Here is a 27,806-nt window from a genome sequence, read left to right as displayed (position 1 = left end):
TGGAACACATCGGTTCACGCTAAATAAAACGAGGGTGCCAGCGGGGCAAAACCAGAGCAGGCTGTGTTACATCAGCTCACAGCACACCAGTGTCCGCTGTGATCAGGCCGGGGTCACGCTGGGGTCACATCGGGTCACGCAGAGGTCACACCGGGTCACCTGAGCGGGGCGGCGCGGCGCTCAGCTCCGCGGCGTGGGCCGCCTGAGACACCTTCTCCATCTCTGCCAGGAGGGCACCCAGCTCCTCCTCCCGGTCACGCTTGTCGCGGCCGATGGCATCTAGGGGGCAGTATTGGTTACACGGTCCCGCCCCGCGCACAGCACACTCATGGTAGGCCGAGTTGTTACCCGTGGAAGGGTCCACGGAACACTACGCAGGACTGGCATGTAGTCAAGCAAGTCAATGCTTTATTGCCTATGACACATTAATGAGTCAATTTAACCCGCGCCCCAGTGGCGGTCTCAGCCAACTTCGCCCTAGTGAGGGGGGGCATATGTTACCACCCACCTCTAACTCAAAAACTAAGAGGGCTAGAAAGACGCGGTAAAAAGCAGTCGATAGCTCTCAATGCGTACGTTTGAAAGTATTTCGGTCATTTTTCACCTTAGAGCAATATTGGGGTCACCAGAGGTCATCAAAGGTCAAAATTTGCCAATTGTCATTATATTTTTCAGAAAACATGCCGCTATCTCAGAAACTATGGTAGCTAGAAAAACGCATGGAACAGCAAACGATAGCTTGTGAACTCTTCTTTTGAAAAGGTCATTATCAATATTGACCTCAGGTCAACGGTTTAGCCTCCAGAGGGCAAAAACTCCAAAAATAGCTGTTTTTACGAAAAGTGTTTTTCGACAATAACTTTCGACTACAAAAAGCCACGACATTTCTATTACCAGAATCGTGTTCCTCTCGCCGAGACGCGTCGAATGAACTATAATTTGACCTTGAAAGGTCAACTTGAAAATTTGACCTCAGGTCAAGGTCATGACCTGACCGGAAAAGGTCATGTTGCATATCAGTCGATGCGTCTCAGCAAGACAAACACAATGAGACCATCCCCAGCGTTCTATCTCGTTCCAATCGCGAGTTATTGGCAAAAAACTGTTTGTAGCCTCAAGTGACCTCGGATGACCTGTCTAGAGGCTATCAGCAAAAATGACACCTTGGTCATCACGAGTGGACTAAATAATTGTGAGTCTGAAATATTTGGACTTTTCCGATGCGTACACACGGATCTAGAGGCATTTTCATTTTTCTCCATTGACTTGTAATGGTAAGGTCACGCCACTGACCTGACCTTAGGTCACGGATATAAAAAATCCGAGATATACAAATTGTAGGCGCCCATAACAGCATGCAATCCAACAAGTTTAAAACCTTTCTGACAAACACTGCAGGCTGGACATGATTGCAAACTTTTTTTTAGGTTTGGTCAGTTAACTTGACCTGGTGACCTGACCTGACATGACCTGGGGTCAAAAATTTCACACATTGTCCAAAATTGATGTACCAAAAGGTACCCCAAGCGGCGCGGCGCTACGCGCCGCGGTTTTTTATTCAAACGCAAAAAACGCGACAGGGTGGTAACATATGCCCCCCCCCCCCCACTGGGGCGAAGGTTAAGCTTGGAGACTTTTCGTTTATGCGTAGTTACATTTTTGGTAGTCACATTTTACTCGGGTTGTCTAGTCACAAGACCTAAATTAGCCACAGTCGCACAAAAAAAAAACTTTGAGGGGACATTATATCAGCTATCGTGAGTCATGTGAATTATGCATACACCTGCCCCACAGCTAACATGATACGTACATACAATAGCACACATTGTCCACCACACCCATGGTAACCGCCGCGGTTAACATGGGTGTTTCTGAGTATCTGCGCTGGCCTGCTCACTGCTCACCGTTCAGCTCCAGCTGCGACATGCCCGGGATGAGATCCACATCGGATCCGACCGCCTTCCGCACCTGACCGACGGCATCCAGCAGCTGGCGGAGGCGCGGAAAGAATGTCACGTGATGGGATAGGGTTATTAGCAGATATACAGAGAGTGGGGGTCACGTGATGGGACAGGGCCACGGCGGCGCCTTCTCCAACTGGCTACAGACCGTCTCGCCGGATCGGCCGGATAGAACCGTCTGCGTCCCACTGACAGTACGTGCCTCTGATGTAAATAGCTTCCTTAGAGTGACTGACGAAGAAAGATGATACGCATCCTATCCAGATACTGAGGTACCAGCTGTGCATCGGAACGTCCACGGACCATGCCTGCGACTCTCCTTACCTCCTGGTTGGCCCCTCGCCACCGGGCGGCGGCGTTCTGGTCGGCGGGGTTCTGGGCCACCGTCTTGGCGCTCTGCACCATCGGTGTCACGCCTGGGGTCACCCGGGTCAGGGGTCAGTAACCTGGTATATCCCGAATTGACGCCCATCAGTGCCTCCAACTGACGAGCGAGGTCAGTGCCATCCAAGTGATCGGTATTGTCCTGAGTATGCCTGAGTCAATGGCAGAACCACTTCAAAATGGGACGCTGCACGTATGTGTCAGTGGTGCGAACTGAGGCTAGCCACCATCGTTCGGGATCTACCCGTGTCTCCTAAGTCTCCATTTTGACGCGGAGACCCCTCAGAGACGCCGACACTCACTGCTCTGTAGCCGGTCGACGGCCGCCTGAATCTCGGTCCTGAACCGGGGGTCCTCCGAGTTGTCCGCCTCCTTCTGCGCCACCATCAGCACCCGGTTGGCCAGCCTGACGCAGAAGATAGTGAACGTTAATAACGTAACACTGGAATTCAATGTCAGCCTATGGTCGGCCAGTCTGATGTAGAGCGAAGCGTAGGAACTTACGTGAATTTATCGATGCATATTTCTATCGAACTTGGAATGGAAACGACCGCTGACAACTGCAGGGCTGGAGGCTAGAAGTCTAGACAAGAGGTACTGAAAAGTCGAGCAAAGTAATGCAGCAGACTTACTTGGCGAGGGCTGAAATGTTGTCCACCACGCGCTACGAGTAGAGATAAATTTATGAAAGACGCGTGTGTGCGGGTGGAGAGCGACCGTCTCAGATTTACCTGGCGACCGCTAAGGTGGTGTCGAGCACCTTGCTGCGGTTCGGGGTGTGGGTGGGTGAGTGGGTGACGTGTTGTTCGGACTCACCTGGCGATGGCCGATGTGTTGTCGACCACCTGCTGCGGGTCCCGCCGCTGTATCCCGTCCTCACACTGGCCAGTGTGTTTCCGCATCAGCTCCTCTGTAGAACACGGAATAACATGGAACTGGTTATCATACTGCGGGTAACCGGGGTTATCGCTGGACGGGGAGCAGTACCATCAAATCATCACCGAAAAAAACTTCCCGCCAACTGACGTCCTGCCCCTTCTCCTCCCCACCCACCTAACCTCCCCAGTCCCCGGTCCCCGCGCTCCCACCCACCCCCTCCCCGCCAACATACCGGACTGTCGGATGAACTTGGCGGCGTCGATGGCCTCGTCGCTGAGGTCCCGCACTCGGCTGATGGACTCGGCGTACTGCCGGCGCAGGTTCTCAAAGTGCTCGTCGGCGGCGCGGTTCTGAGGGTGCTGCAGACGGATACTGCCGGCGTTCACCAGCTGGGGCGACAGGCTCTCCACCTGCGGCAGACATGGCAGGTCAGAGGTTAGAGGTCACAAAGGCCAGAGAAAGTCACAAGAGGTCAAAATACTGCGGCGATAGGGCGTTTTCGTGCAGCGAACACGGAGAGATCAGCTGGTGGGGTCGAATGGATCAGACAAATCAACAAGTCTAAATGGGTGGCACTTGATGAGACGGCTCCGAGTGCGTCGAATATGTAACGCGGGTACGTCACGTACTTTCCGATGGTGCCCGTAGTGCTTAGTGCCTATCTTCTAGGACCGAACAGTGATTATCCGCGACTACTGCCTTGTAGACCATCCCGGCAATGTTACAAACGTTTCCCAACCGTACAGTCCACAGTATAAGTAATGTGCGGTTTCAGTCCTGGGCATGTTCTGCTTCTGAAGCTTAGGAATGATTAGCCAGACCACAATGCAACTTTGAATGTAGCTAACCTGTATCGTTACCCTTGCAGCTGCAACTTTATCTTTTGACGTCTTCTTTTCGACCACTCCGCATTAAAAAATCGCCAGTCAAAGCCATCCGTTGAGATTGGTAGAACCGCACATTACTTTAGCGGTGGGCTGTACCTCATTAGCGGAGGCCTGCAGCGCCTCGGAGAGCTTCTTGTTGCCGGAGGCGCCGGCTGAGGCCACCATGCGGCCGGTGCGAGCGGCCCGCGTGCTGAACCGCTGCAGGTTGTCCGCCTTGTCGGAGAAGTTCTGCTCCCGGCCCGGGGTGCCCTGGGAGCAGAGGGAACATATTGAAACGTCACCACTGTGTTAGAATGGCAGGAGAGAAAACGTGTGTTCTAGGCAGGTGTCGGTGAGGTCATAACAATGTCCTATCGAATGTATGTGTAACTAGACAGGTGCTGCGGATTTCATAGGCTTCCTCGATTGCAAGGTCAGGTAAATAATGTCACATGGAGCAAGACTTATCCATGAAGGCTAGACTCGGAGCTGTTAAATGAATAACACATCAGCTACAATCACTACAAAGTAAAGGCATGTGCCGGAAAGGGCGATCCACGCCAACGATAATATTCCGAGTATATATCAACACCGGGCGCCATTGAGGTTCCGTCACGGACTGAACGCCAGCCAACAGTGCCACTGGGTATGTACAGTCTGTCTTAAAAGTACCGCGCAAAGTGACGGTGGATCCATCAAGCCTGACCGAGGAAGGGCCTGCTATAATTTGAAAGTCACCGAACCAATGGAGCTGGGGAATGGACGAGAATGTCCATTGCTTCGGTGACTCAAATTTGGCAGTCCTTCATCGGTCAGGCTTGATGGATCCACCGTCACTTTGCGCGGTACTTTTAAGACAGACTGTACAACTGGTCTCTGATCAGCGGCGGCCTCCTTCCCTCGACAGCAGCCGTGTGAGACGCACCTCGGGGGCCAGCGTGGCCTCGGTGAACTGTTTGAGCGGCGTGCAGATGTCGACAAAGTCCTCGACCACGCGGCCCACCAGCGCGTTCTGGATGCGGTCCTTCAGCTGCTGCAGCTTAGCCGAGAGCTGCCTGTAGAGACGGGAAAGGAGCGCGGTTAGTCTTAGCCGAGAGCTGCCTGTAGAGACGGGGACAGAGCAAGCCGTTACTCTTAGCCGAGAGCTGCCTGTGAGGACGGGGACGGGGCGGGGTTAGTCTTAGCCGAGCGCTGCCTGTAGAGTGTAGAGGACGGGGGACGGGGGAGGCGGAGAGGGGTTACTCTTAGCCGAGAGCTGCCTGTGAGGACGGGGACGGGGCGGGGTTAGTCTTAGCCGAGCGCTGCCTGTAGAGTGTAGAGGACGGGGGACGGGGGAGGCGGAGAGGGGTTAATCTTAGCCGAGAGCTGCCTGTGAGGACGGGGACGGGGCGGGGTTAGTCTTAGCCGAGCGCTGCCTGTAGAGTGTAGAGGACGGGGGACGGGGGAGGCGGAGAGGGGTTAATCTTAGCCGAGAGCTGCCTGTGAGGACAGGGGAGGCGGAGCGGGGATGGTGGTCGGTGGTAGACCGAGCTGTTTGTGATGGGGTAGAAGGTGGGACGGCTTTGACAGCCGCTGGAGTCCAGATGAAGACCTCATATTATCAATAGCATTCTACACAGCGATTGGTAGCAATTACTTACAGCAATTTTCATCATAGCATTTTCATCGTTATTTGGCATACTTCAAGCAAATTTCGCTATTTCAATTTACTGGCATCTAGAAACTGTCGGGAGCTTTCGAGCAAAATTATCCCACATTCTTCTAATGTCGATACCGCCACGCCACAGGCGAGCGTTTCGACTCACTTGGCGAGCGCCTGCGCCTGGGGCGTGTTGCCCTGTCCGCGCCGGACGAGGTCGGCCAGCTGCCGAGATAGGCCCTCCACCTCGTCACAGAGTGAGAGCACCTGCTGCCGCGGCTGGCCGCTCAGGTTATCCGCTGCCCGTCGACCCTGTGGGGAGGGTGGGCCGGGGAAGGTTAGCGGGGATCAGGGAAAACGGAACAAGGAGGATGGATGGTGTTCAGAGGGTACCGTGTGACCTACATACGGGAATGGGGATCCTCAATAATAAAATTATACATAAACAGATGACAATATAAAATATGCAAAGAAGATAAGATATCACCTGCATTAAATGTGTGAAATCAATTTATTACAGGCATCACTCATTTTCCGTCCTTCGTACCTCTTCGACCACCAGCTGTATGGCGCGCTGTCCGAGCTCTCGGTCCGGCCCGTCGGGCGTCTGCAGCCAGCGGCGCGCCTGCTCCAGCCGCCCTGCCAGCGTGTGCGCCGGCTGCCGCACCCCGGCCCGCTCCACATTGGCCACGGCGCGGCGCACCAGGCCGTGCAGATCCCCCAGCTGACCCTGCAGACTGCGGGCCAGCCCCTGCGCCTGAGGACTGGTGCCCTGAGGGGAGAGACAGAGAATCAGCTCCCCCAACTGCCCCTGCAGGCTGCCGGCCAACCCCTGCGTCTGAGGGCTGGTGCCCTGAGGGACAGAGGGATAAATCAGCTCCCCAACTGACCCTGCAGGCTACGGGCCAACCCCTGCGCCTGAAGGCTGGTGCCCTGAGGGGAGAGACAGAGAATCAGCTCCCCCCCCCCCCCCCAGCTGACCCTGCACGCTGCGGGCCAACCCCTGCGCCTGAGGGCTGGTACATACCATGGGAGGACACGGACAGGCCAGACAGTGGAATCAGCTCACATACACATATGAACGTAATATACAGAGAGGGAAGCATTTCACAGTACATAAACCCGTATAAGGACACATCGGCAGTCAGCTTACACAAAAATCTCAGCCTTCTGGTCATACCATCGGGCAACACATATTTTGTAGCTTTAATCAATCCCACTCAAGTCTACCAAACCCACAGACTTCACGGCTCTCCCGGCTCTCACCTGGCCGCTGGAGCGCAGCTCACAAAGCGCGTCCGTCATGGAGGTGACGTCGCCGGCCATCTTGTTGATGGCGTCCCGGTCCTGAGGCAGCGCGCGGTCCGCCACCCGTCCTGAGAGCTCGACGATCGAGCGGAGTGACTTCTCCCCGACGCCGCCGCGCACCGCCTGAGAGGGCAGGTCAGGTCAGGTCAGGTCAGGGTCCGGTCAGAGAGAGGTCCGGGCGCGGGTCAGTCAGATTGGATTTTGGTCAAACCAGAATGGCAGTAAAGATCAGGTCAGGTCCGAGTAGAGTCAGGGCACTTAGATTCAGATCAGATCACAATCTGACCTGACGTAAAAACATACCAACTTTCTCAGCATCGTAACAAAGTACCATCCCAGATTATGTCACCTCATTTTAATGGCCAGGTCGGGTCAGATCAGGTGAGCTCTTTGGTTGGAAGGAGAAGAGTCAGCATACCAGTTATACGTCGGAGAAGGTGCAGCATAGTTGAACTGTAGGGTGATCTCTGACAATACGAAAACAGAGGGATTTAAGCGGGACCGGGGAGAAGAGGAAGGCGCCATCACTATCGGTTAACGCTACTGGGTTAGAACAATTGAGATTGACGAGACGCAGACAGCCGCAGCTGACAAACGATACCAATCAGCTTCCACTGAAGTGACTCAGAGTTTCTTACTTCCCTAAAAACACCTCTACGGTGGACGTATGCGATGTGTCTTTTGATTAGCATCCATTTGTTTTCATCATCAAGTCATACGCGGACCAAGCAGGAGGGCAGATGATCGTCAGCCAGGCATTGAGTACGTGGTCTTCTGAATAATCTCAGAACCGTCTTCGCAGTTTCACCACCGATCCCAAACCTACACTGGACGTCCCACGAACTGTCCTCAATCTAACGTCATCGGCTTCACTTCCACTCACCATTTCTTGCCACCTTCCAACCCACCCCATTCACAGCTCCCTAACCAGCCCGGTCATCTCTTTCCCTTCCCAGCCCGCCGCTCACCAGCGGGTCCTGGAGCCAGTCGGTGGCCGGCTGCATTTTGGCGGCGATGGCGTTCTCGGCCCGCCGCAGCGCGGTCAGTACGTCGGCGTCCCACTCGTCCTCGTCGTAGGTGGTCAGCTGCAGCACGCGGATGATCTCGGTGATCTCGTCCCCCATCCGGCCGACCAGGTAGTTCCGGTTCTCCGCCGCCTCGCCGGAGCCCTTGTCTGCCGGAGACGAGCACGAGTAGGTGCGGGGTGGCAGCGGCGGTAAAACAAGCGGTCGTAACGGCACACTGTTCGGCGATCTTATGCAGCGATGGTAACCAAACGGCGAGGGAATAACTGAACTTTTTGCATATCACAAGGTTAATTTACACCTTGTCTCCGCTGTCCTCTATTCTTAATCGTCAGATGACGGGTGATTAAACTCTATAGGCCTATAACCCTCTCATTCCCTCCCGCGTTTCACGCACTGTTGGGGTGGCTGGTCAGCTGAATGTAGATCTTCATGCTGCAGATGAGGATGGGAGCCAGCGTCTTGACCTGTTCCAGGCAGCGAATCAGCATCTCACGGTGCACCTGATGGGTGAGCTCCTTCTCTCGGGCGTCCACGTCACGTGACACCTGTCAGAAGACACGGCCGTCAGTCACGTGACACCTGTCAGAGGGCACAGCCGTGAGTCACGTGTTATTTGTCAGAGGGCACAACCGTAGGTCATGTGACACCTGACAGAGGGCAAAACAGTGTGTCATGTGACATCTCACGGAATGACACACATAGGAATGGTAGTTCCGGGCGCTCCCGTCTGGTCCTCATCACTCGATATCGCACAGACACGTGGACACGCACCAAAATCCCCCGAACTGAGACTCCCGTCATTTGTTCAGTTCCCAACTTGGAGTTTTTTTTATATAAATTGAACTCGTATAGCTCCAGACTTTTGCAGGACATAAGCAACAATGGAGACGATAGCTACATGGAATACGTCCGCTCGAAGCGGCGATCATCATCGTTACGTTCCCAGGAATGGATCGTTCCGTTCCGGAGCTGAGGAGTGTGCCGAGCGATTCGGAGCGTCCCGCCGTATAACGGTTGGTTTCTCCCGACTCGGCTCCAGTCGTGGAGAGTCTGCTCGCCGGCTGAGGGGCGGGCTGGCAGCTGCCCCGAGCTGTCCCTGCCGACAGGGCGCGGGCGCGGGCGGGGGCGGGGGCGGGGGCGGCGGACTATTTCCGATAGGTGACTCAGCCCTCTCTCCGGTAGTGGCGGGCCGGTCCGAGCTGCCGCCGGGGCTGACGGGGCCGATGGGACGGGTGTCTGTCAGGGCGCCCGTCCGATGATGTTTCAGTCGAGCGCGCGCGCCGCGGCGCCGGCAGCCCTGCGCCAAGTCAAACAGGTGCCGCGCCGCGCAGAGCACACAGCTCGGTCTCCTCTCCCCGCCGCGCCGAGCCAAACTCGCGCCGCCAAAGACCACCTGTCGCCGGAGGCCTACCATACGCGGCGGCACGCGCCCTCGCCCCGGCACGCATAACACTCCGAAACGAGCGTGTGCATGCGTGCAAGTGAGAAACTGTAGGCCTATCGCGTATATACCTATAACAGGCGCACTGAACTCGTGGCAAATTTTGGGAAAATAATTAGCCCAATTCGCTCACAGATGAATGCGTGGAACAACACAAGATACCTATAAGAAACGAACAACACACCTGGGGCATTCCACGATAGATCGTACCAGGCCCGTCACCCTCATCTCTCAGATTTGAATGAAAATTGGTACAAGGGGTAATCATAGGCTCCAAAAACACCTGCCAAAATATCAGACTTCTCAGATGAAAACTTTTTGAGTTACATTGCATAATATTTTCTTAACTTCAGATTGTAAGGGTGAGTTTGATGAGCTATAACTCAAAAACGAGCTAAGCAAGCAACAAACGGTAAACAGCTTTGAACTAACGATGAATCAAAGATTAATACAGTATTTTTAAAATTGGAAAGAAAAGCTTTACATATTGAAAAAAGTCTATTTTATAAAAAGTAGTATTTTTTAAATTGTCTATAATGGCCCTTGGGACCAAAATTTTTGCCATTTTTATTTCTTCAAAATAAACCTCAGGTCCTTTAAAATCGACATGCAAAAAATTAGAAAGGTGTTCTTTCTATAAGTTCCTCATTTAAATGCCTATACAAAATGGGTTTCCGGGGGTTCGGTACGACCCCAGCTCGCCGTTTCGCCTCTAATGGAGCTAGAACCTTGCGGAAAAAACGAGCATGTGCGCCGTTACAAGATGCATCGAATGATACCACATTTTAAGGTCTCGGGTTCATTGGTGACCCCTGAGGTCATTTCAAGTGACCCAAATTACGGGTCCGGTTTTTGATAGATAACTTCGCAACAAATGGTCGCAGAGCCGCGATTTTAGCATCTTTGTGTTTGCCTAGCTCCGGCGCGTCGAATGGTATACTGTTTGTTCTGGTGAGGTCAGCTTAAGTCGCTGACCTCGGGTCAGCACACTGCCGTGTATTTGGCTCCGCTCCCCGACCGGGCGGCCCAGCCGGCAGCCAGCCGCCGGGCATCACGTGACCGCCCCGAGTCCGCGGCAAAGCCAACCAGCGCGGCGCTGGACAAACAGCGCCGCCACAGAGACGGTTAACAGACCGGTCAGGCCACGAAGCTGGGTGAATGAGATCATATGGCACATCATTCGATTCGCAACGTCTTTCCGAGTCCATTGGTAGCTTTCCCGTCTCTCTAGCTCAATTTGATCGAGAGTTATTGACGAAAAACTCTTATGACCCTAGTGACGTACGAATGACGTCACGCAAGGTCAACAATGCAAAAGTGAGGCAAAAATGACTTCAATTGAACTTTCAGTAGCCAGTGATGTCACTAGGCAGATTTACCACACCATTTGTAGGCTCTCTTCCGAAATCACAATTCGAGACCATTACGGTGACGCAAAATAAGTACATTTATAGAAAGAACACCTTTCTAATTTTTTGCATACTACTTAAAAATGATCCAAAAATGTTTTTAAATAAATAAAAATTCAAAAAAAATTGGTCCCAAAGGCATAAAAATGCAAATGAAAAGAAACCCGAGGTGTTATATATCAAAAATAATATAGATTTCAAAATTTTAAAAATGCATATTATTCTTTGTTTCAATGCAAGTTCAATGCCGTATAACATTTGGCATTTGGATTATCCGTCTTAGAGTTACAGCCCGCCAAACTTGGGGCTGCAACGCAAGATCCAAAACATGTTATACACTTTAACTCAAAAACCACTCATCTGATAAGCCTGAAATTGTTACAGGAGGATTCAGAGCCCCTGATTACCCCTTAGACCAATTATCGTTAAAATCCGTGCGATGAGGGTGTCAAATTGGAAAAAAGTGGTACGATCTATCGTGGAATGCCCCACCTATTAATGAACTTTATTCTTAAACTGAACTGGAAACTGCTCTTGCTTACTCTTCCTGTTTACTATACATCCTGTACGATACATTGCAAGACAATTACGAAAAATTAGTGTAAAATAATAATCGACCCAAGTGGAGATGACAAGTGCATGCCAGAATGGAATATCCTCTCCACACTGAATCTGAGGTTCTAGGACTAATGGTAACTGGCCAAGATCATCACGCATGCTAGGCTCATACGGCCCTGATTCGCGTTATACGTTTGTTTTTCTTTCTGTGGTTTGGAGAGCCTAATCATGCCGCCGTTCCCGGATAGCTCAGTGAGGCTGAGATGCATTCATTTATCATGACGTACCAAGAAAACATTAATAATGATTAAACAGGACGGTTTACTTTGGACGTTCTTGATTGAAACAGATTCTGTTGCGCTCGGCGGTAGTGCGAGCATATCCACTGCCGCCCTGTACAGTGATTGGTGCCTCGCCTAGAACCTACTGGTCAAGGCCCTACTACTGGTATTGTCCTAATCTGACTTGCCATTGTGCTTAGATCACCACACAACTATAACTACGAGCGTCGCTAGACGGTCGGTGTGGAGTAGAGCTACGCAGTTTGTCCGCGATAATAGCGGCATTATTTGTCTGCATTTATTGTCAAAATCCTAAAGATACAAAAACTGATCAATCTAAAATGAACCTGCCTATGGCACATTCAGTTCATCAGTTGCCATTACGGGCATGGACCTGATGTCTCTGATGCATTGAGTTGCCCTTTATCGTGGCAGCTGGCCGTCGGTCAGGTCACGGCAGGACGCTGGCAGGCCGCCGTCTATACCTGACGACGGCCGGCGTCCCATTCGGCCGTATATCAGCTAATGGCAGTAGCCGGTCGGCGTCAAACTTTGAGCACGAGCACGTCAGTCTCAGTCAGACGAGCGGGAGATGAACTTGTCAGCCGTGACGGCGCCGATGTGTCGGGAAGCTGAGCACTTCAGCGGGGCTCCGAGACGGGGCGGGCAGTTTGTTGGCTTATTTCGGTTATCTGAATGAGTAGAAGGAAACGAGTCCCCCGTATCCGTTCACAAAAGCATATAGGCAATGGTCACGTTATTGGTATCGAGCCGGTATCATCTCAATGTCAAAAACGTGTCTGACAGTGAGTGAAGCCAGCCAGTAGACGTATAGTTAAAAGCTCCGAGTTGACCTGGCTCCCGAGTTGATCACCACCGGTGCGTGTCGGTACCGGCGTGTTCGGCAGCTCGACATTAGCCCGGGCTGCGACCACTCTGTCTGAGCAGTGAGTAATGGTGGCGGCCGCGGCTCGCCGGAGCCCCCTCTCCCCCACCCCTCCTCCCCGCCCCCAGTACACTTGGCAGCTGAGCCGCCGCCGCCCGGAGCTGGCAGCCGGGCCCGCGGGGAGGGGCGGAGGGGCACCGCCGCCCTGTAGTGGCCTGTTTTCGACACACCAAGCGATCGCCGACACCCCGTACACAGGGTCGAGGCGACGGCGCAGTGTGCCTAGCCCAGGAGCTGGGTGGCTTATGTTCTGGAGTGGTTCAGGGGGATGCATTCATAATGCATCAACACTAACATGATGGGTAGGATCAAATCTCGGGTATTCAGAAAGTTTCACGTAGCAAACTGAAATCAGCCCAAATAGACAGATAGCCCCTCTGTCATCAGTTATACTAACTACGATCATAAACAAGTCACAAGCAATCTGATGAAAGCTAATCGAATGAAATTCCCTAATGCAAGCTTGTCGTAACATATTTCAGAAACGCCGTAACAGCTGGACATTCCGACATGAAACTCCCATCGAGGTCGTCCGTTTCTGATCGAATACCCTCATCGAGTGGGATTATGTAACCGGAGGCTTTCAGCTGATGAGCCAAACTGCTGGCAAGCCGTGCCTTCGGAGCCGCCCACATTTTATTGGGCGAGATTATCCCCTACAATACCCCCCCCCCCCCGTCCACAGCCCGTCATCCGAGACGACCTACCCATCGGCCCCACCACGTCCAGCAGACACGTCGGCATCAATGCCATTCGAGACGACCTCCCTCCTCCCTCCCCAGCCGACAAGCGCCTTGTCATTTGAGCCCGATCGACAGCTTCCGTCTGGCCAAACGACGACCGTGCCTCACTTGACAGGACAGAGGTCACGGCGGTGCACCTGAGCCTCACCTTGATCAGACAGGGCTGAGGTTCGTGGCGGGACCGGGCCGCAGCCTCACCTTGGTCAGACAGGGACTGAGGTCCTTGACGAACTGCACCAGGTCCTCCATGGTGTCGATGACCTCGGCCACGGCCAGGTAGTCGAGCACTCGCTTACACTCGACGATGATCTTGCGCACCTCGGACTCGTCGAAGCAGAGCAGCAGCGAGGAGGTGCCCTGAAGGATGCCGCGCGAGCCGTCGATCAGCTTACCCCTGAAAACGGTAGTGACGGTGACGGGATGGCAATACGGTGTCTGTTTGTTTCATTGGGTTAGGCTCTTTTGGTCAGCGAGAACAATTCAGAGCCGGAAGGATGACGGAAATCAGAGGGAGCATTGGTCTGGGAGGGCACCCTGCAGACTTGTCAGGGCTGAGCCCATCATGGGGACAGCCCCCCTGACGGTCACCGCACCCGGCTACGGGCCTGCTCCTATGAGAGCTACCCGCATGGGATAACTTTGCCTGTCAGCCCGGAACAGGGGGTGGGTGGGGCTTGGAGGAGGATTTGATTATCCTATCCTGAGGATGAAAACGACGGAACGGATGGTAATAGGGTGGTAAATTGGCACTAGCGGTAACACAGTATTTTTCCTTATCGATGCAGACGCGGCCACCTTGGCAAAGAGCTTAGGGGCATGCCCTTGCCTGATACGAATCAGTAAATGATCCGTTATAGTGACCCTTGACTAAGTCGGACAATCATTCTTCGTTCCCTGAAGCCCCGATCATCCGTGACATTGACTCCCTGGACAGATTCCTCAGTAGTTCACCGTCCCCTATCCAGAACAGTGATCAGCAGTGACGTCCTCGCAGGGCGGGCCCGCTGCTCTGCACGCCCCTCGCCCCTCTCCCCCGCCCCCCGCATCTAACGAGGTGACTTCATTGTCCGCCACAGCGCGATGGGGCGGCACGGGCGCCCGCCCACAGCAGCCGCCAGTAGAGGCCCGGTCCTGGTCCCGGAGGCGGCCAAAATGGGGCGGTCGTAGGCCGCGGTAGTGGCGAGCTGAGACCCCGCCTAAATGCGGTCGTGTGCACACCCGTCAGGGTTTCGCCGATTATCATGGCGAGACAATTACGGTGAAATTTAAAGGCAATTAAAGGGTTATGCCGACATGGCAGGAGATCTGTTGTCACTTGCCACTACCATCAAGTCTCACAATACACGAATTTGACCTTTTATGTGCGTACCCTAGAGACCGGACTGTTAACTACGCAAACCAATCGCTCAGGTAATTTCGCCATAAGTGTCGGAATTTTCTAGCGTTTTCCGCAGTGGGCGGTGGCGGTCAGTCCGCCCCGCCCGACTGACCTGGCGGGCTGCGAGTACGGGTCGGCCTTCAGCATGGAGGAGGCCTCCTCCAGCAGCCGGCTGGCCTGCTCCACGCGCACCAGCGAGGCCGGCATGTCCTGGCGCAGGATCGGGTCGTCGCTAGAGTTGATCGTCTCCCGGCCCACCTGAAATACAGGACGGCCCACACACAGATCAATCACCGGCGCGGCGTCCACACCGTGTGCGTCACTCGGCGAACGAGAAACGCAGATGTAACGCTTGACGTAGAGACGATTAATGATGCTTTCAAGGGCGAGCTTCTAATGACCTTATACCCCGTCTGGCTAGCCGTTTTTAGTGCTAAGCTTCTCCCGACAAGACCATTTCCAACGAGTTACGAAAATGGAATACTTTTATGTTTTTTATGAGCTCAATGCCATTCCGAGTTTCATATTGAAACCGTTTGAGAGTGTCGAGAGTAAAGAACGAAGAAGTACAGTTCACTGGCATTGCCTGGACAGAACCAGCAGCACCAGTAGCCACTGCCAGCCAGTAGATCACCCAGCGAAGAGAGCCTACCTTGACCAGGTTGCTGACGGCCCGGGAGACGGCCTGCACGGGCCGCTCCAGGTTCGGCATGGCGTTCCCATCCTCGGCCTCCTCGTGTAGGATCACCAGCCGGGACACCTGGACGGCCAGAGAGGGACAGCGGGTCAGATCGACCAGTCGGGCCAGGCACATAAGGCAATGTCAGACAGGGACACATGGACGGTCAGAAAGGCACTGCAGTGTCAGATCGACCTGGCCGGTCAGACACCTGCGGTAATGTCAGAGGAGGACAACTATCGGGACAGACAGGCACAACAGCGCCGGACCGGGATATGTCTCTCCGGTTAGACATACGGCAATGTCAGAGCTGGAACACCTGACCTGTAGACACGTGTCATAGCATCCGATGTTTAGTCAGCATTGACAAGCCAGGGCACTAAGCCGTCCTAGACTGATTAAATAAGTTCACCAGCGTCTGCCCCCACACAGTCTATGTGAACTTCACTGCGCCGCCGTGTAGCGTGTCGGTCGCTGCAGCCGCTGTCCATATTGTCTGACCCTGTCTGCCCTGCAGTCTGCTGATAGGGCCAGCCGGCTCTCGGCCGCCAGTGTGTGGGCCTATCGATCAGCTAACCTGGCTACGGGCCGCTCGGTGTCGCTGACAGACCCCTCTCCCCGTGCCCCAGCTGAGACTCGGTGTAAACCATTGAGCCATGCAGCTTTAGGAGAGCATTATGATTGTCTAAAGTCTTGACCTTGAGGCATAGTCCATAGTACGTCTGCCCTCACGACTCGCCTGGACATTCACGCTACACTCGAGTTGAATGAAGGATGAAAGAATAGGGAGGCAAGGAGGACCGTTGACCAGTCGGCCACAATAGTTCAGTCCCGTGCTGTAGGCAGCTTGCAGTTGGACAATAGTCGCTTCATGCTCGTGGGTGGGTGAAACGGTCGTTTGGCAGTGGAGGCCATGTGACTAAAAATGTCACCTGTCGACTACGTGTTGTGCCACAGCCAACACCACTACACAGAACACACGTAAGGCGCGCTGAGGGAGGGCGGGGAGGGAGGTGGGTGGTGGAGCGGCGACAGACGCCCCGCGTACCGCGCCTTCCACCCACACACCGCGAGTCGAACAGTCACCGCGACCGCTGCCGGGCCCAACCGCCGCCTGCCAACGCGAACTCAGATGGAGACCTATCCACACCATGGAGCCAAAATCAATAACGGCATGTCACACATGTGAGGCTCGAGCATGCCTCAAGGCGCTTCGCGGCGCGCACTGCCATTTAATAAATCGTAAATAATTGTCATTGGGTCGGTTACACCTGCGGTCGGTCGGATCAGCTCCATAACTGAGCGAGCAACCACGGCCAAAGTCAACAGGATAGTGGGATTTTGCCTCGCTGATCGGCCCGCTGAGATCACCTCGGCTCCCTCCCTGCCGAGTCGGCCCGTTCAATCTCGGCCGCGAACAACAGATCTGGAGGAGGTCTGAGCCAGCGGCGCCTCACCAATCATCACATCGTGTATCATCTCATCTGGACCGGCGATAATTGCGCTGCCCGCCCACCATCGCCCCCGTGCGTCCGTCCCGCGCCGCCCGGCCAGGTCACGGTCCGGCCCGCTGACCCGTCTCCCCCCAACCCACACCCCTGCGCGCTCCCCGCCCCCAGCAGCGGGCCTCGGCCGGGCGCCCGCCCCGGGGCCGGGGCCGGCTGCCACCCGCGGCACGCGCCGCCCATGCGCACGGCTAAATTTAGCCGGCCCGCCGCCACTGACTGCAGTGAGCGGCTCGCACAGCTCGACTATCAGTCAGGCGAGCTGAGAAAAAGATCAGCCCACTAAAATGTTAAATGCCTCAAGGATATGCAGCCTATCAATAAGCGGCTGTACCTAAATATTCTTAGGAAAAGTGTCACGAACGTCGCAAATAACTGCAATTCATTCGGGATCTTTAATTCTACGAATAAGACAAGAGGCGGCGGGCGCTACTGTGACCATATTTACGATTTAAAAAGCAGGCTTATGATTGATTTGTGCTGATAAATCTCTACATGGTCTCAAAGTGACGGAGTGGTACGGAGCCAGGTGAAAATGGGAGCACGCGCTACTGAGGCCGCCCAGTTTGGTCCGGTGACACACATCTGTCGCTCCTTTTGGGGCCCGGCGCATAATTACCGGTCGGGCGTCCACCGCCTCAGCAGGGCTATCGATCCAGACAAAATCGGCACTGGCGACTGGGCCCCAAGTCTCAGACGCCTTCACTTCAGTCAGATTTCTTAACATCTTGCCAACACCCGACCTGACCCTGGGTTTTGGCCACATGGGCGTCATCAGGCCACAGCTTGAAAAGGTAGGGGTATGGATATGGGGTAAATGCAATGAGGAATGGTAAGCTTACAAGGGCAATAGGCCATAGGCGGCGGAACGGGGAGGGCACCGGGGCACCGTGCCCCATTTGATTTGGGCATTTTAACATTGGCCCTATGGGCGTTGCATGGAAAGAATGGGACCAAAAGTCGACAGTGCCCCCCCCCCCCCCCACACCTTAATTGAAGGTGCTCCGCCGCTACTGCAATAGGCGTGCACTATACATAAAAAGATTACGGGCGTGACATGGGTTAGAAAAAAATAGTCGGGCTGAGCCCCCGCAATGGAACCACTCGGTTTTTAGTAAAAAAAAAAAACTCGCGTAACTAAAGCGGAGAATCGCGACGAAACGTCGCTTTACATCGGGTCAACTAATTTTGCATCTAGTCTGAAAATTTCCTGACCCTGACCCAAATGACCTGGCTGACCTGCAACCTGTTTCTAGAGACCATGTTAGGCCAAAATAGCCGAAAACGGCGGATCGCGGCCGGCGGCGATTCGGCGTAGGTATGCCAGCGCACATTATCCGTGCGTTTCCAGGTCTTACTGTTATAGTTGTAAACGTTCCAACATGTGAAAAAATGTTTGTTCCTTGAATAATAGTTGGTGCCAAGGTCACGTGGAGGTCAGTTCAAGGTCACTGGCCTTAGATGACCTTGGTTCACTTCGAGTTTTACATGTTAGAAGGGTAGTTTTTGGAGCTGAGTTCAATTTAGCACCCATTTAAACATTTGAGAATAGTCTCTTTGCCTAGGTCCCACATTATGAAGCTGTCAGTGGTGGTTGACACCTACGAGTACTATGGATAGCCGGCAGGACGCATAGGTACTGGTTGACCTAGCCTAACCTGACCTGACCCGACCTACCCCAAAGGCATATCATATTTAATTAAGCATATCATATTTAAAGGTAGTGTGCCACCTTTGAAAGATTTCCCATTTTATTTTTCCTAGGATAAGAAGCTTCTGTTTTTACCTAATATCGCAAAAAAAATCAAAAATGGGCCTGGAATAGTGCCCTTTTCGCCTAAAAGTTTTTCGGTTTTTAGATATGTATAACAACTGTAGTGGGCTCACCTGCAAACAGGCGTCGGGCAACAATCGCGAATGCGGCGCACTTGTGACAATAAGCAAAGGTCATTATAGTGTTACGACCATACGACGGACGGGAATGAGTTATCAGCTGTCTAATCGTAGACAACACAATGTCGAGCCTTAAACTGTAAGCCCGTATTGGTATTGTTTCTTTTATTTGGCTGTCGAACATTATTTATGGTTTGAAATATGATTTTATGTAAAATAATTGATATGAAAAAGCCGTCTTATAAGTTATGACCCCATTTCACCACACGCAAGTGGCAGAAATGACAATGATCAGCTGACGCATTTTTCTTGGCCGAAGTCAGAGCGCGCGGCCCGACGCACCACGCGTATTTGGAAATTCCGACCTCGACGAGCATCAGAAGCCACCTAACAGGCGTGTTCGAAACCGCAGGAGATGATGATGAACGGGTTTATCGAAACTTGATTGGATGAGCATATCGGTAATAGCGATTTCAGTGTGTGCATTTATTGTTCATAGTGGTGTGAAATGTGGTTGGGGTACGACCGACAACCCGTCGGGGCGAATTTCGCACTGGGGTACTCAAAATTTGAAGAATTTAAGACGTTTCCATGAGTTTTGAAGGTATGGATAAGTTCTAAAAATCCGGTTCTCCTTATCTGGGCCATTAACTCCATACGGTCCAAGAAAGCTGGCACACTACCTTTAATCAAAACTAACATGAAATTCGTAATGAGAACCCCGAAAAACATGACCTCACTTTAAAAAGTTCTAGCAGGTCCAGATTTTCAAACTGTTTTGGTCATTGACCTGACCTGGAAGAGCCAAAAATCTAGGGTCTTAAAATTGGGTACCTATCATCGGCTTTTTCGCGTCACGAGCAGCACACTCGTTTTTCCGCAAAGCTCTAGCTCGCTCAGAGGCCAAACGGCTGAGGAAAATCCAGCGGATCCCATCCCCTGGCCTAAACCTTCGTTAGGCGCTGTACACTCGGGGGCAGATTGATATTCCACCACTCCCTTCCCATCGGGCTCCCATGACTCAGCACTGGCTGCTGCCAGTGGCAGCACTGGCAGCACTGGCACTGACAGGCAGTGCTGAGCAGTGCTGAGGGCAGACAACACTGGCAGCAGCCAGTGCTGAGCCATAGGAGCCCGATGGGTAGGGAGTGATGGAACATCAATCTGCCCCCGAGTGTACAAACTACAAAGCCGGTAAAACCAACCCCGCGTTCGATGTCTCTCGGACGGCGAAGATTCTATGTCGTCCGGCCAATCCCGTCCAAGGTCAGCGGGGGCTCGGCTGCGGTTATGGAACGTGATTGGCCGGACGGCGTAGAATCTTCGTCGTCCGAGAGACATCGAACGCGGGGCAAGACTGCATGCGTCGCGTCTCAGTCTGACGTTTCCTGGGGGCTGCGCTAGCCGCTAACGTTTCTCCACTGTATCGAGGGACGTGTTTAACCCGCGCCCCGCTGGGCTATTCAGCCATACGCGCCCTGCTGGGGGGGGGGGGGCAGCAGATTCTGCCCCCCCCCCTGTCTAACTTCCGAACCGATGGTCGTAGAAAGACGGGGAAAACGGCAATCGAAAGCTCTCAACAAGGCGGATCTAAAGAGCCCAATTTTTTTTGCTTAAGTAGGTCAGAGGTCAGGTCAAGGTCAGGTCAAGTGTACAAAATGCAAGTTTCTACAGTATCGGCCTTGCACCGTAGTTGCCGAAGAATGGACTGAGACTGATTGCCCAAAACGTGTTCTTAGACTACCAAGACAATATTCGTTGCATACAATGTCATTCAAAGGTTAAGGTCAAGGTCAGGTCAGCCGTCATCGGTCAGGTCACCAAAAACAAAATATAGAAAAGGGCATGTGCGACACACATTTTACTCATAGAATTCAATAGGCACACTCAATAAGTGATATGGACCACCTCTGGATGAATTTCAGGTCGAGGTCAGGTCAAGGTCAGGTCAAGTGAGGTCAAATTTAGAAGTTGGTTGTTAACCCTCGCCCGTATTGGTGTTTTTCCGGCCGCGAACGTATAAGGGGGGGGGGGGGTCCGTTGGACCCCCCCCCCCCTTGCCGTTTCGCCCCTGATCGAGCTAGAGCTTCGCGGAAAAAACGAGCGTGTTGCCCGTGACGAGAGGAAGCCGATGATACCCAATTTTAAGGTCCTAGGTCATTGGTTGACCTTGCAGGTCAGGTCAATGACCCCAAAGGCGGGAAAATCGGGACCTGTTAGAACGTCGTAAAGTGTGGCTGCTATGGGGTTTTTCGGGGTGCTGATCACGAATATCATGTTATTTTTGATCACAGATGATGTCTTCATGTATTTAGGCCAGGTCGGGTCAGGTCAGGTCAGGTCAACCAGTAAGGGTATTCGTAGTAGGTGGCAACCGCCTCTGACAGCTTCGTCACATGTTACGAAGGCACCAAAACTACTTCGTAAATGTTCATATGGTTGCTAAATTCGAATTCAGCTCCAAAAACTGGCCTAGAAACATGTAAAACTCGAAAAAGTGAACCGAGGTCATCAAAGGTCAATGACCTGACCTGACCTTCAGGTGACCTTGACACCCACCCTAATACATGGGGGGCAACATCATATCACATGTTTGAACGCTTGAAACCACGAAAAGACTGCAAACGCGCGGCTAATGCGAGCCGACATACGCCGAATCGCGATTCCACCCTAGGAAAAAAACCATCAGGATTTTTCTGATGGTCTGATGGTTTCTGATGGATTTGGCTGATGGTCTGATGGTTTCTGATGGTTCTAGCTAGTGGTCTGATGGTTTCTGATGGTCTTCCTTGGTGGTCTGATGGTTTCTGATGGTCTTGTGTGATGGTCTGATGGTTCTGTGTGGTGGTCTGATGGTTCTGTGTAATGGTCTGATGGTGTTGTGTGATGGTCTGATGGTTTTTTTGTGATGGTCTGATGGTTTCTAATGGTGTAGCCTAATGGTCTGATGGTCACCCTGCTGACCATCAGACCATCAGAAGATGCATGCGCTGATGGTCTGGTGGTTTGACTGATGGAAAGTCTGATGGTTTGATGGTTCAATAGTTTAGGCCTTATATCAGAAAAAGATTTCATCAGAAAGCCTTATAGCGCTTCGGGGCCGACATCGCGAGTGCTGAGCTCTAAATAGCCAAATTTCTTTCAATAATTTCTCGTGGTCCCCAACAAACACTTTAAACAGCTACCGGAAATTCCTCTAGCGAACAGCGTTGCCAGTTCTCAGAAATAAATTTATTCTAAATGCATGACGATGAAAAACGACACACTAAAATAGTGACTTATAATTAATAAAAATTTATTTTGTTTTAAAAAGAAGGGAATAGGAAATATAACTTGCCTTTCTCATGCATAATTTCTCGTACTTTCATGACCAATGAAGTTATTTAATTGCCAAAATCGGTTAGAAGCTTTCTCTGATAGAAAATAATATTCTTAAATCATTAAGAAGTGATACTTGTAAAAATTATTGGGATATTTGTTCTTTTAAAAAGCGATGAAAACAAACATATTTTCAAAAATGCCGGCGCTGCGTGAAACGCTGCGTTGTTGTTGGCGCTTCATTGCGGTTGATATGTACGCCTATGTACATTTCCAGTTCCTGAAGGATGGTGTGAAACGTGTGGTGCATAGCAGTGACATCAAGGACTTTTTCCCCAAAAATGTGCAAGATTTCGACCCAAGTCTGCCTGTGAAGGTCCTCTGGAGAGGTTTCCGTGATGAGATTCCGACATCGTCTGCGGAGAGATACAAGGGGCTGATCCTGAAATTAGGAGGAGAGGCAAAATAAAACGAAATCGGTAAAATTTTAGGGGGATAAATTATTTGTCAATTGGTGGTGGTATAAATATATTGGTGTTCATAATCGTACCTTTTATCACCAGGATCACCACGGGCTCAGAAAGTGATTGAAAGGGAGCGCCTCCAGGATCAACAGGAACCACAGAACACCGCCAAGGAGCACAGTGACTATCAGAATTCCTGAAACAGTCGCGCCATCAATTGATGGCGCGACTGTTGATCAGAACCGTCAGACCATCAGAAACCATCAGACCATCACAAACCATCAGACCATCACAAACCACCAGACCCCTGAACCATCAGAAGCCATCAGACCATCAGAAACCATCAGACCATCAGACCAGTGGGCATGGGTGTAACTTTGTATACTTTCGAGGTCCCATGTGGGACCCCAATGCGAACATTTGGGACCCCAATTGTCATTTTGGGACCCCAATAGTGGAGGCCCCCGAGACGCATCAGCTTCGTTGCAAACGGAGGTCCGATATTCATATAAAAGGTTCTCTGTTTAAATAGGAGGCCCCTTGAACAAATCGGAGGCCCTGTTGGACAAATAGGAGGCCCCCTGAACAAGTAGGAGGCCCCCTGAACAAGTAGGAGGCCCCCTGAACAAGTAGGAGGCCCCCGGAAAACAGGAAGTCCCCTGGAGAAATAGGAGGCTCTCTGGACAAGTAGGAGGCCTCCTGGACAAATAGGAGGCCCTAGACAAATAAGAGGCCCCTAGACAAATAGTAAGCCCCATGGACAAGTAGGAGGCCCTCTGTACAATTAGGAGGCCCCCCTGCAAAAATAGGAGGCCCCCTGGACAAATAGGAGGTCCTAGACCTAGACAAACAGGAGGCCCCTTTCACAAAAGGAGGCCCCTGGACAAATAGGAGGCCCCATGGACAAGTAGGAGGCCCTCTGTACAAATAGGAGGCCCCTGCAAAAATAGGAGGCCCCCTGGACAAATAGAAGGTCCTAGACCTAGACAAAAAGGAGGCCCCTTTCACAAAAGGAGGCCCCCTGGACAAATAGGAGGCCCCTTTCACAAAAGGAGGCCCCTGGACAATTAAGAGGCCCCCTGAACAAGGAGGCCCCCTGGATAAAGAGGAAGCCCCCTAAAAATAGGAGCCCTCTGGATAAATAGGAGGCCGCTTGGAAAATAAGAGGCTACTTTAACCAATAGGAGGCCCCTTGGACAAATAGGAGGCCCCCTGAACATGTAGGAGGCACGCTGGACAAATAGGAGGCCTCTTGGGCAAAGAGGCCCCCTAGAAAAATAACAGGTCCCTTGGACAAATAGGAGGCCCCCTGGACAAATAGGGGACCTCTTGAACAAATAGGAGGCTCCATGGACAAGTAGGAGCTAGAGGCTCTCTGTACGAATAGGAGGCCCCCTGGACAAATAGAAGGCTCCCTTAACAAAAAGGAGTCCCTTCAAAAAAAAAGGAGGCCCCGGGACAAGTAGGAGACCCTTGGACAAATAGGAGGCCCCTGCACAAATATGAGACTCCTAGTCGAATAAAAGACCCCTGGATAAATAGGAGGCCCCTGGACAAATAGGAGGCCCCTGAACACGTAGGAGGCCCCCTAGATAAAGAGGAGGCCCCCTGGAAAATAGAAGCCCCCTGGATAAATAGGGGACCTTCTGGAGAAACAGGAGGCCTCCTGGACAAATAGGAGGTCCCATAGACGAATAGGAGGCCGCTTGGACAAATAGGAGGCGCCGTTAACCAATAGGAGGCCCCCTAGACAAACAGGAGGCCCTCTGTAACAGTAGGAGGCTCTCTGTACGTACAAGAGACCGGCGCTCGACCTGTAGAAGCTTAGCCGTATGTACGCTAGGAGGCTCTCTGTGCAAGTAGTCGAAGTAGGAGGCTCTCTGTACTGTACCTACAATTACAAATAAGAGGCCCCCTGGGTAACTTAGATGCAACACAAATCGGAGGTCACCTATAAAAAAGCGGGACTCTGTTGGAATACCTGATTTAATAAATTATTTTCCTGATATTCAAATTACTTAGGTAATCCTCGTCCGCACATGGGGGGGGGGGGCAGTGGTTGCCACACCCCCCACCCCGACCTAGGTAGTTTTTTCTGCTCTGCACTAAACATTTTGATTGCTAGAAGTCGGATATTTCGTATAGCTGCTGCTCTATCCTTTTTTAGCGTCCACTGAAAATTTCAAGTTTCTGTGGTTTTTGGTTTCGGAGATATGACCTTATTCTTCAGGTAATGTCATAACCCAAATGACAAATACCCAATATCTTGCGTTGGCGTTGGGTCTTGTGAGCTTTTGACACCTTGATTTCGGCCTTTTTTGTCAGTCTTACCTCCCACCTATCATGGAACATGTTGTTCAATGATGTAGAGATGCCAGGGTCAGGGTCAAGGTCAACCTAGGTCGTCTAAAAATATTGCGTTTTAGGCAAGCTGAATTTACTTTCGTGAAGTTTCTTTGACTGTATTTTTGGCAAAAGCTTCTCAGTTCATGATCTCATGTAATATGGACACATTCACAGTCGGTGCACACATCAGTATACTCGTACACACAGACACACACAGACATACAAACACATGTCATTGACCTTGAGCTAACTTGACCTGAAATGACCACAGCCAGCAAAAACCTAGTCGGATAGTGTGACAAAGAGGTTCTAGCTGGCTTGGCACCACAATACGGCAGCGTCATCGGTACATGATGAGCAGCGCACGTGATATTCCAACGGGCAACGGTGACCCCAAACAGCAACATTCTTTAGTTTGACCTGACCTGGAAGGTCAATGACTGACCTGATGAGGTAAAATTGGTATCATTGGATTCGTCACTTCCCAAAGAATCTGTTGCTCTTGACCGCAAGGCTTAAAATCTTGTAAGAAAAAATTGTGGTGATGTCGAATAAGATACCTACACAAGCAGCGGGCCAACCCATCATATACCGATGACGCTGCCGTATTAGTGCCAAGCGAGCTAGAACAGCTCTTTGTCACACTATCCGACTAATTTGCTGGCTGTGGTCATTTCACGTCAAGTTAGGTCAAGGTCAATGATATGTGTTTGTATGTCTGTGTATGTCTGTGTATGTACTGATGTGTGCACAGATCGGTTTGTGTGTCCCTATTACACTTGATCATGAAGTGAGAAGCTTTTACTAAACATACAGTCAAAGAAACTTCACGAAAAGTAAATTCAGCTTGCCTAAAGCGCAATAATTTTAGATGACCTAGGTTGACCTTGACCCTGACTCTGACATCTGTACATCGCAGAACAACATGTTCAATGATAGGTGGGAGGTAAGACTGGCAAAAAAGCCGAAATCAGCGTGTCAAAAGCTCACAAGGCCCATAGCCATCGCAAGATATTGGGTATTCGTCATTTAGGACATGACATGACCTGAAGAACAAGGTCATATCTCCAAACCCAAATGCCGCAGAAGCTTGAAATTTTCAATGGACGCTGAGAAAAGATAGAAAAGCAGCTATACAAAGAAAATCAGGTTTCTAGCTTTAAAAATGTTAAGTGTAGAGCAGAAAAACTAACTTGGGGGTGGCGACCCTCCCCCCAGGTGCCGGCGAAGGTTAACCCTCACACTTTCTGGGGTCGGCTTACGGCTAGATTCCTTGCGCAATGCTGTGCCGTTAATTTTTTTTCTATTATAAAGGCATTGTGTTTTATTGTCAAAAGTGAAAAAGCCAGAAATTTTCGTCGATTTCGGATGCCGCGGGGGATATTTACATACAATGTCACCCTGCTGGCCTGGATCCACCAGTAGGGTCAGGTGACCTATCATTTCTTTATCGATATTAAAAAAAATCATGGCATCAGAGCTGTGACGAAAAATAAGTGGCCTAAATCCGATGAGAAAACTGGATTTGGGGGTACCCCATGTTTGGCTTCTGAGCCTCTGGTCCCCCAATGAAAATTTCTTAGAGGAGGCCCTGGCGTGGCTCGTAAATTACCGCTTCCGCAATTGGAGGCCCCTAATTGCTTGGAGGCCCCCACTAAATGGAGGCCCCCTTGGACGTTTGGGACCCCAATGGTGATGTCAAAGTTTCACCCATGCCAGTGGGCCAATTTCCATGCACCATCAGACCATCAGAAAAATCCTGATGGTTTTTTTCCTAGGGCAGCCAAACATGGTCTCGAAAAGCACTAAGCAGGTCACAGGTCAAAGGTCATTTAGGTCAGGGTCATGAAATTTTCAGGGTAGGTGTGAAATTGATGAATGCGAGGGTACTGAAAGTTTCGTCGCGATCGGCCGCTTTTTACGCGAGTTATTCGCGAAAAACCATGGGGGGTCCGTTCGACCCCCCCCCCCCATACGGGCGAGGGTTAAGGCCTAAAAAGGTGTCTATCTGATGCAGTTTTTTTCACGGCGAATAGAATGGTGCTATTTTTGTTTCCGTACGAGGTTTGGAACTTCCAAAAAAATCATTTTTCAAAATTTTTGTGTGTCGTGACGTCATAAATTTTTGAATAACTCCCACATTTTTGAACCGATTCTTCTAGAAATTTGTAAGTAGTGCACATAGACCACTTCTCTGACATATACTCCGGTTTTTGCGATACACTCAAAATTTTGGATTTTATAATTATATTCCCAAAAAGTCAGTTTTTTTAAAATTGGGAAAAAAATCCAAAATTTTCAGAAAATCAAGATGGCCATTTGATAGACAAAGTAGAATCACGTATAATCTTTTTTTGTTACGTCTTGATTCCTTTAAAAATGAAGACGTTAGCGGCGTTGGAAATTTTGCCGTTTTTGAGGCGAAAATGGCAAACATGAAGTCACTAAAACGTCAATTTCTCAAACATTTTCCGACGGATTTCGCTCAAATTTTCAGGGAACGTGTCAAATTGATGTATGATAGGGTACGGAAGGCTTGACGTCGCTGGCGTAACGCGTTTAGAAGTTATTGGCGAAAAACGGGAGGGGGCAGATTCTGCCCCCCCCCCCCCAGCGGGGCGCGGGAATGCACACCAATGTAGCACGGCGCCATGCCTTCCAGTTGGACGCAAGAGCCAAGTTGCTACGGGCCCTTAGCCCTATACCACAACAACAACATGCCTTCCAGACGCACGCACGGCGGAAGTAAATGCCAATAGTTCATTACATAAACGATTGAC

At 51.5% G+C, this 27,806-nt stretch overlaps 1 protein-coding gene across 4 annotated transcripts in view; it reads right to left on the bottom strand.

The window, feature by feature from the left end:
- Window positions 1-27,806, bottom strand: part of LOC122367872 (vinculin-like) — a 41,447-nt gene that overhangs the window by 13,066 nt on the left and 575 nt on the right. For 2 of the 4 annotated variants that reach the window (XM_043341380.1, XM_043341379.1), the window contains exons 2-17: window positions 15,474-15,581; window positions 14,934-15,079; window positions 13,642-13,837; window positions 8,460-8,610; window positions 8,006-8,211; window positions 6,996-7,160; window positions 6,277-6,501; window positions 5,896-6,041; window positions 5,016-5,145; window positions 4,208-4,360; window positions 3,457-3,634; window positions 3,162-3,255; window positions 2,648-2,751; window positions 2,286-2,377; window positions 1,905-1,989; window positions 160-279 (exon numbers count right to left, since the gene is read on the bottom strand). In XM_043341380.1, coding sequence (XP_043197315.1) covers window positions 160-279; window positions 1,905-1,989; window positions 2,286-2,377; window positions 2,648-2,751; window positions 3,162-3,255; window positions 3,457-3,634; window positions 4,208-4,360; window positions 5,016-5,145; window positions 5,896-6,041; window positions 6,277-6,501; window positions 6,996-7,160; window positions 8,006-8,211; window positions 8,460-8,610; window positions 13,642-13,837; window positions 14,934-15,079; window positions 15,474-15,581 — 2,299 coding nt within the window. The remainder of the gene's footprint in view (window positions 1-159; window positions 280-1,904; window positions 1,990-2,285; window positions 2,378-2,647; window positions 2,752-3,161; window positions 3,256-3,456; window positions 3,635-4,207; window positions 4,361-5,015; window positions 5,146-5,895; window positions 6,042-6,276; window positions 6,502-6,995; window positions 7,161-8,005; window positions 8,212-8,459; window positions 8,611-13,641; window positions 13,838-14,933; window positions 15,080-15,473; window positions 15,582-27,806) is intronic. The other 2 variants (XM_043341381.1, XM_043341382.1) reach the window with 1 other exon arrangement.

The sequence above is a fragment of the Amphibalanus amphitrite genome, unplaced genomic scaffold (assembly GCF_019059575.1).
Source record: "Amphibalanus amphitrite isolate SeventyFive unplaced genomic scaffold, NRLGWU_Aamphi_draft 000902F_arrow, whole genome shotgun sequence".
In the NCBI taxonomy this organism is placed as follows: domain Eukaryota; kingdom Metazoa; phylum Arthropoda; class Thecostraca; order Balanomorpha; family Balanidae; genus Amphibalanus; species Amphibalanus amphitrite.
The sequence above is the reverse complement of the archived record's forward strand: the minus strand, read 5'-3'. Positions and strand labels throughout refer to the sequence as shown.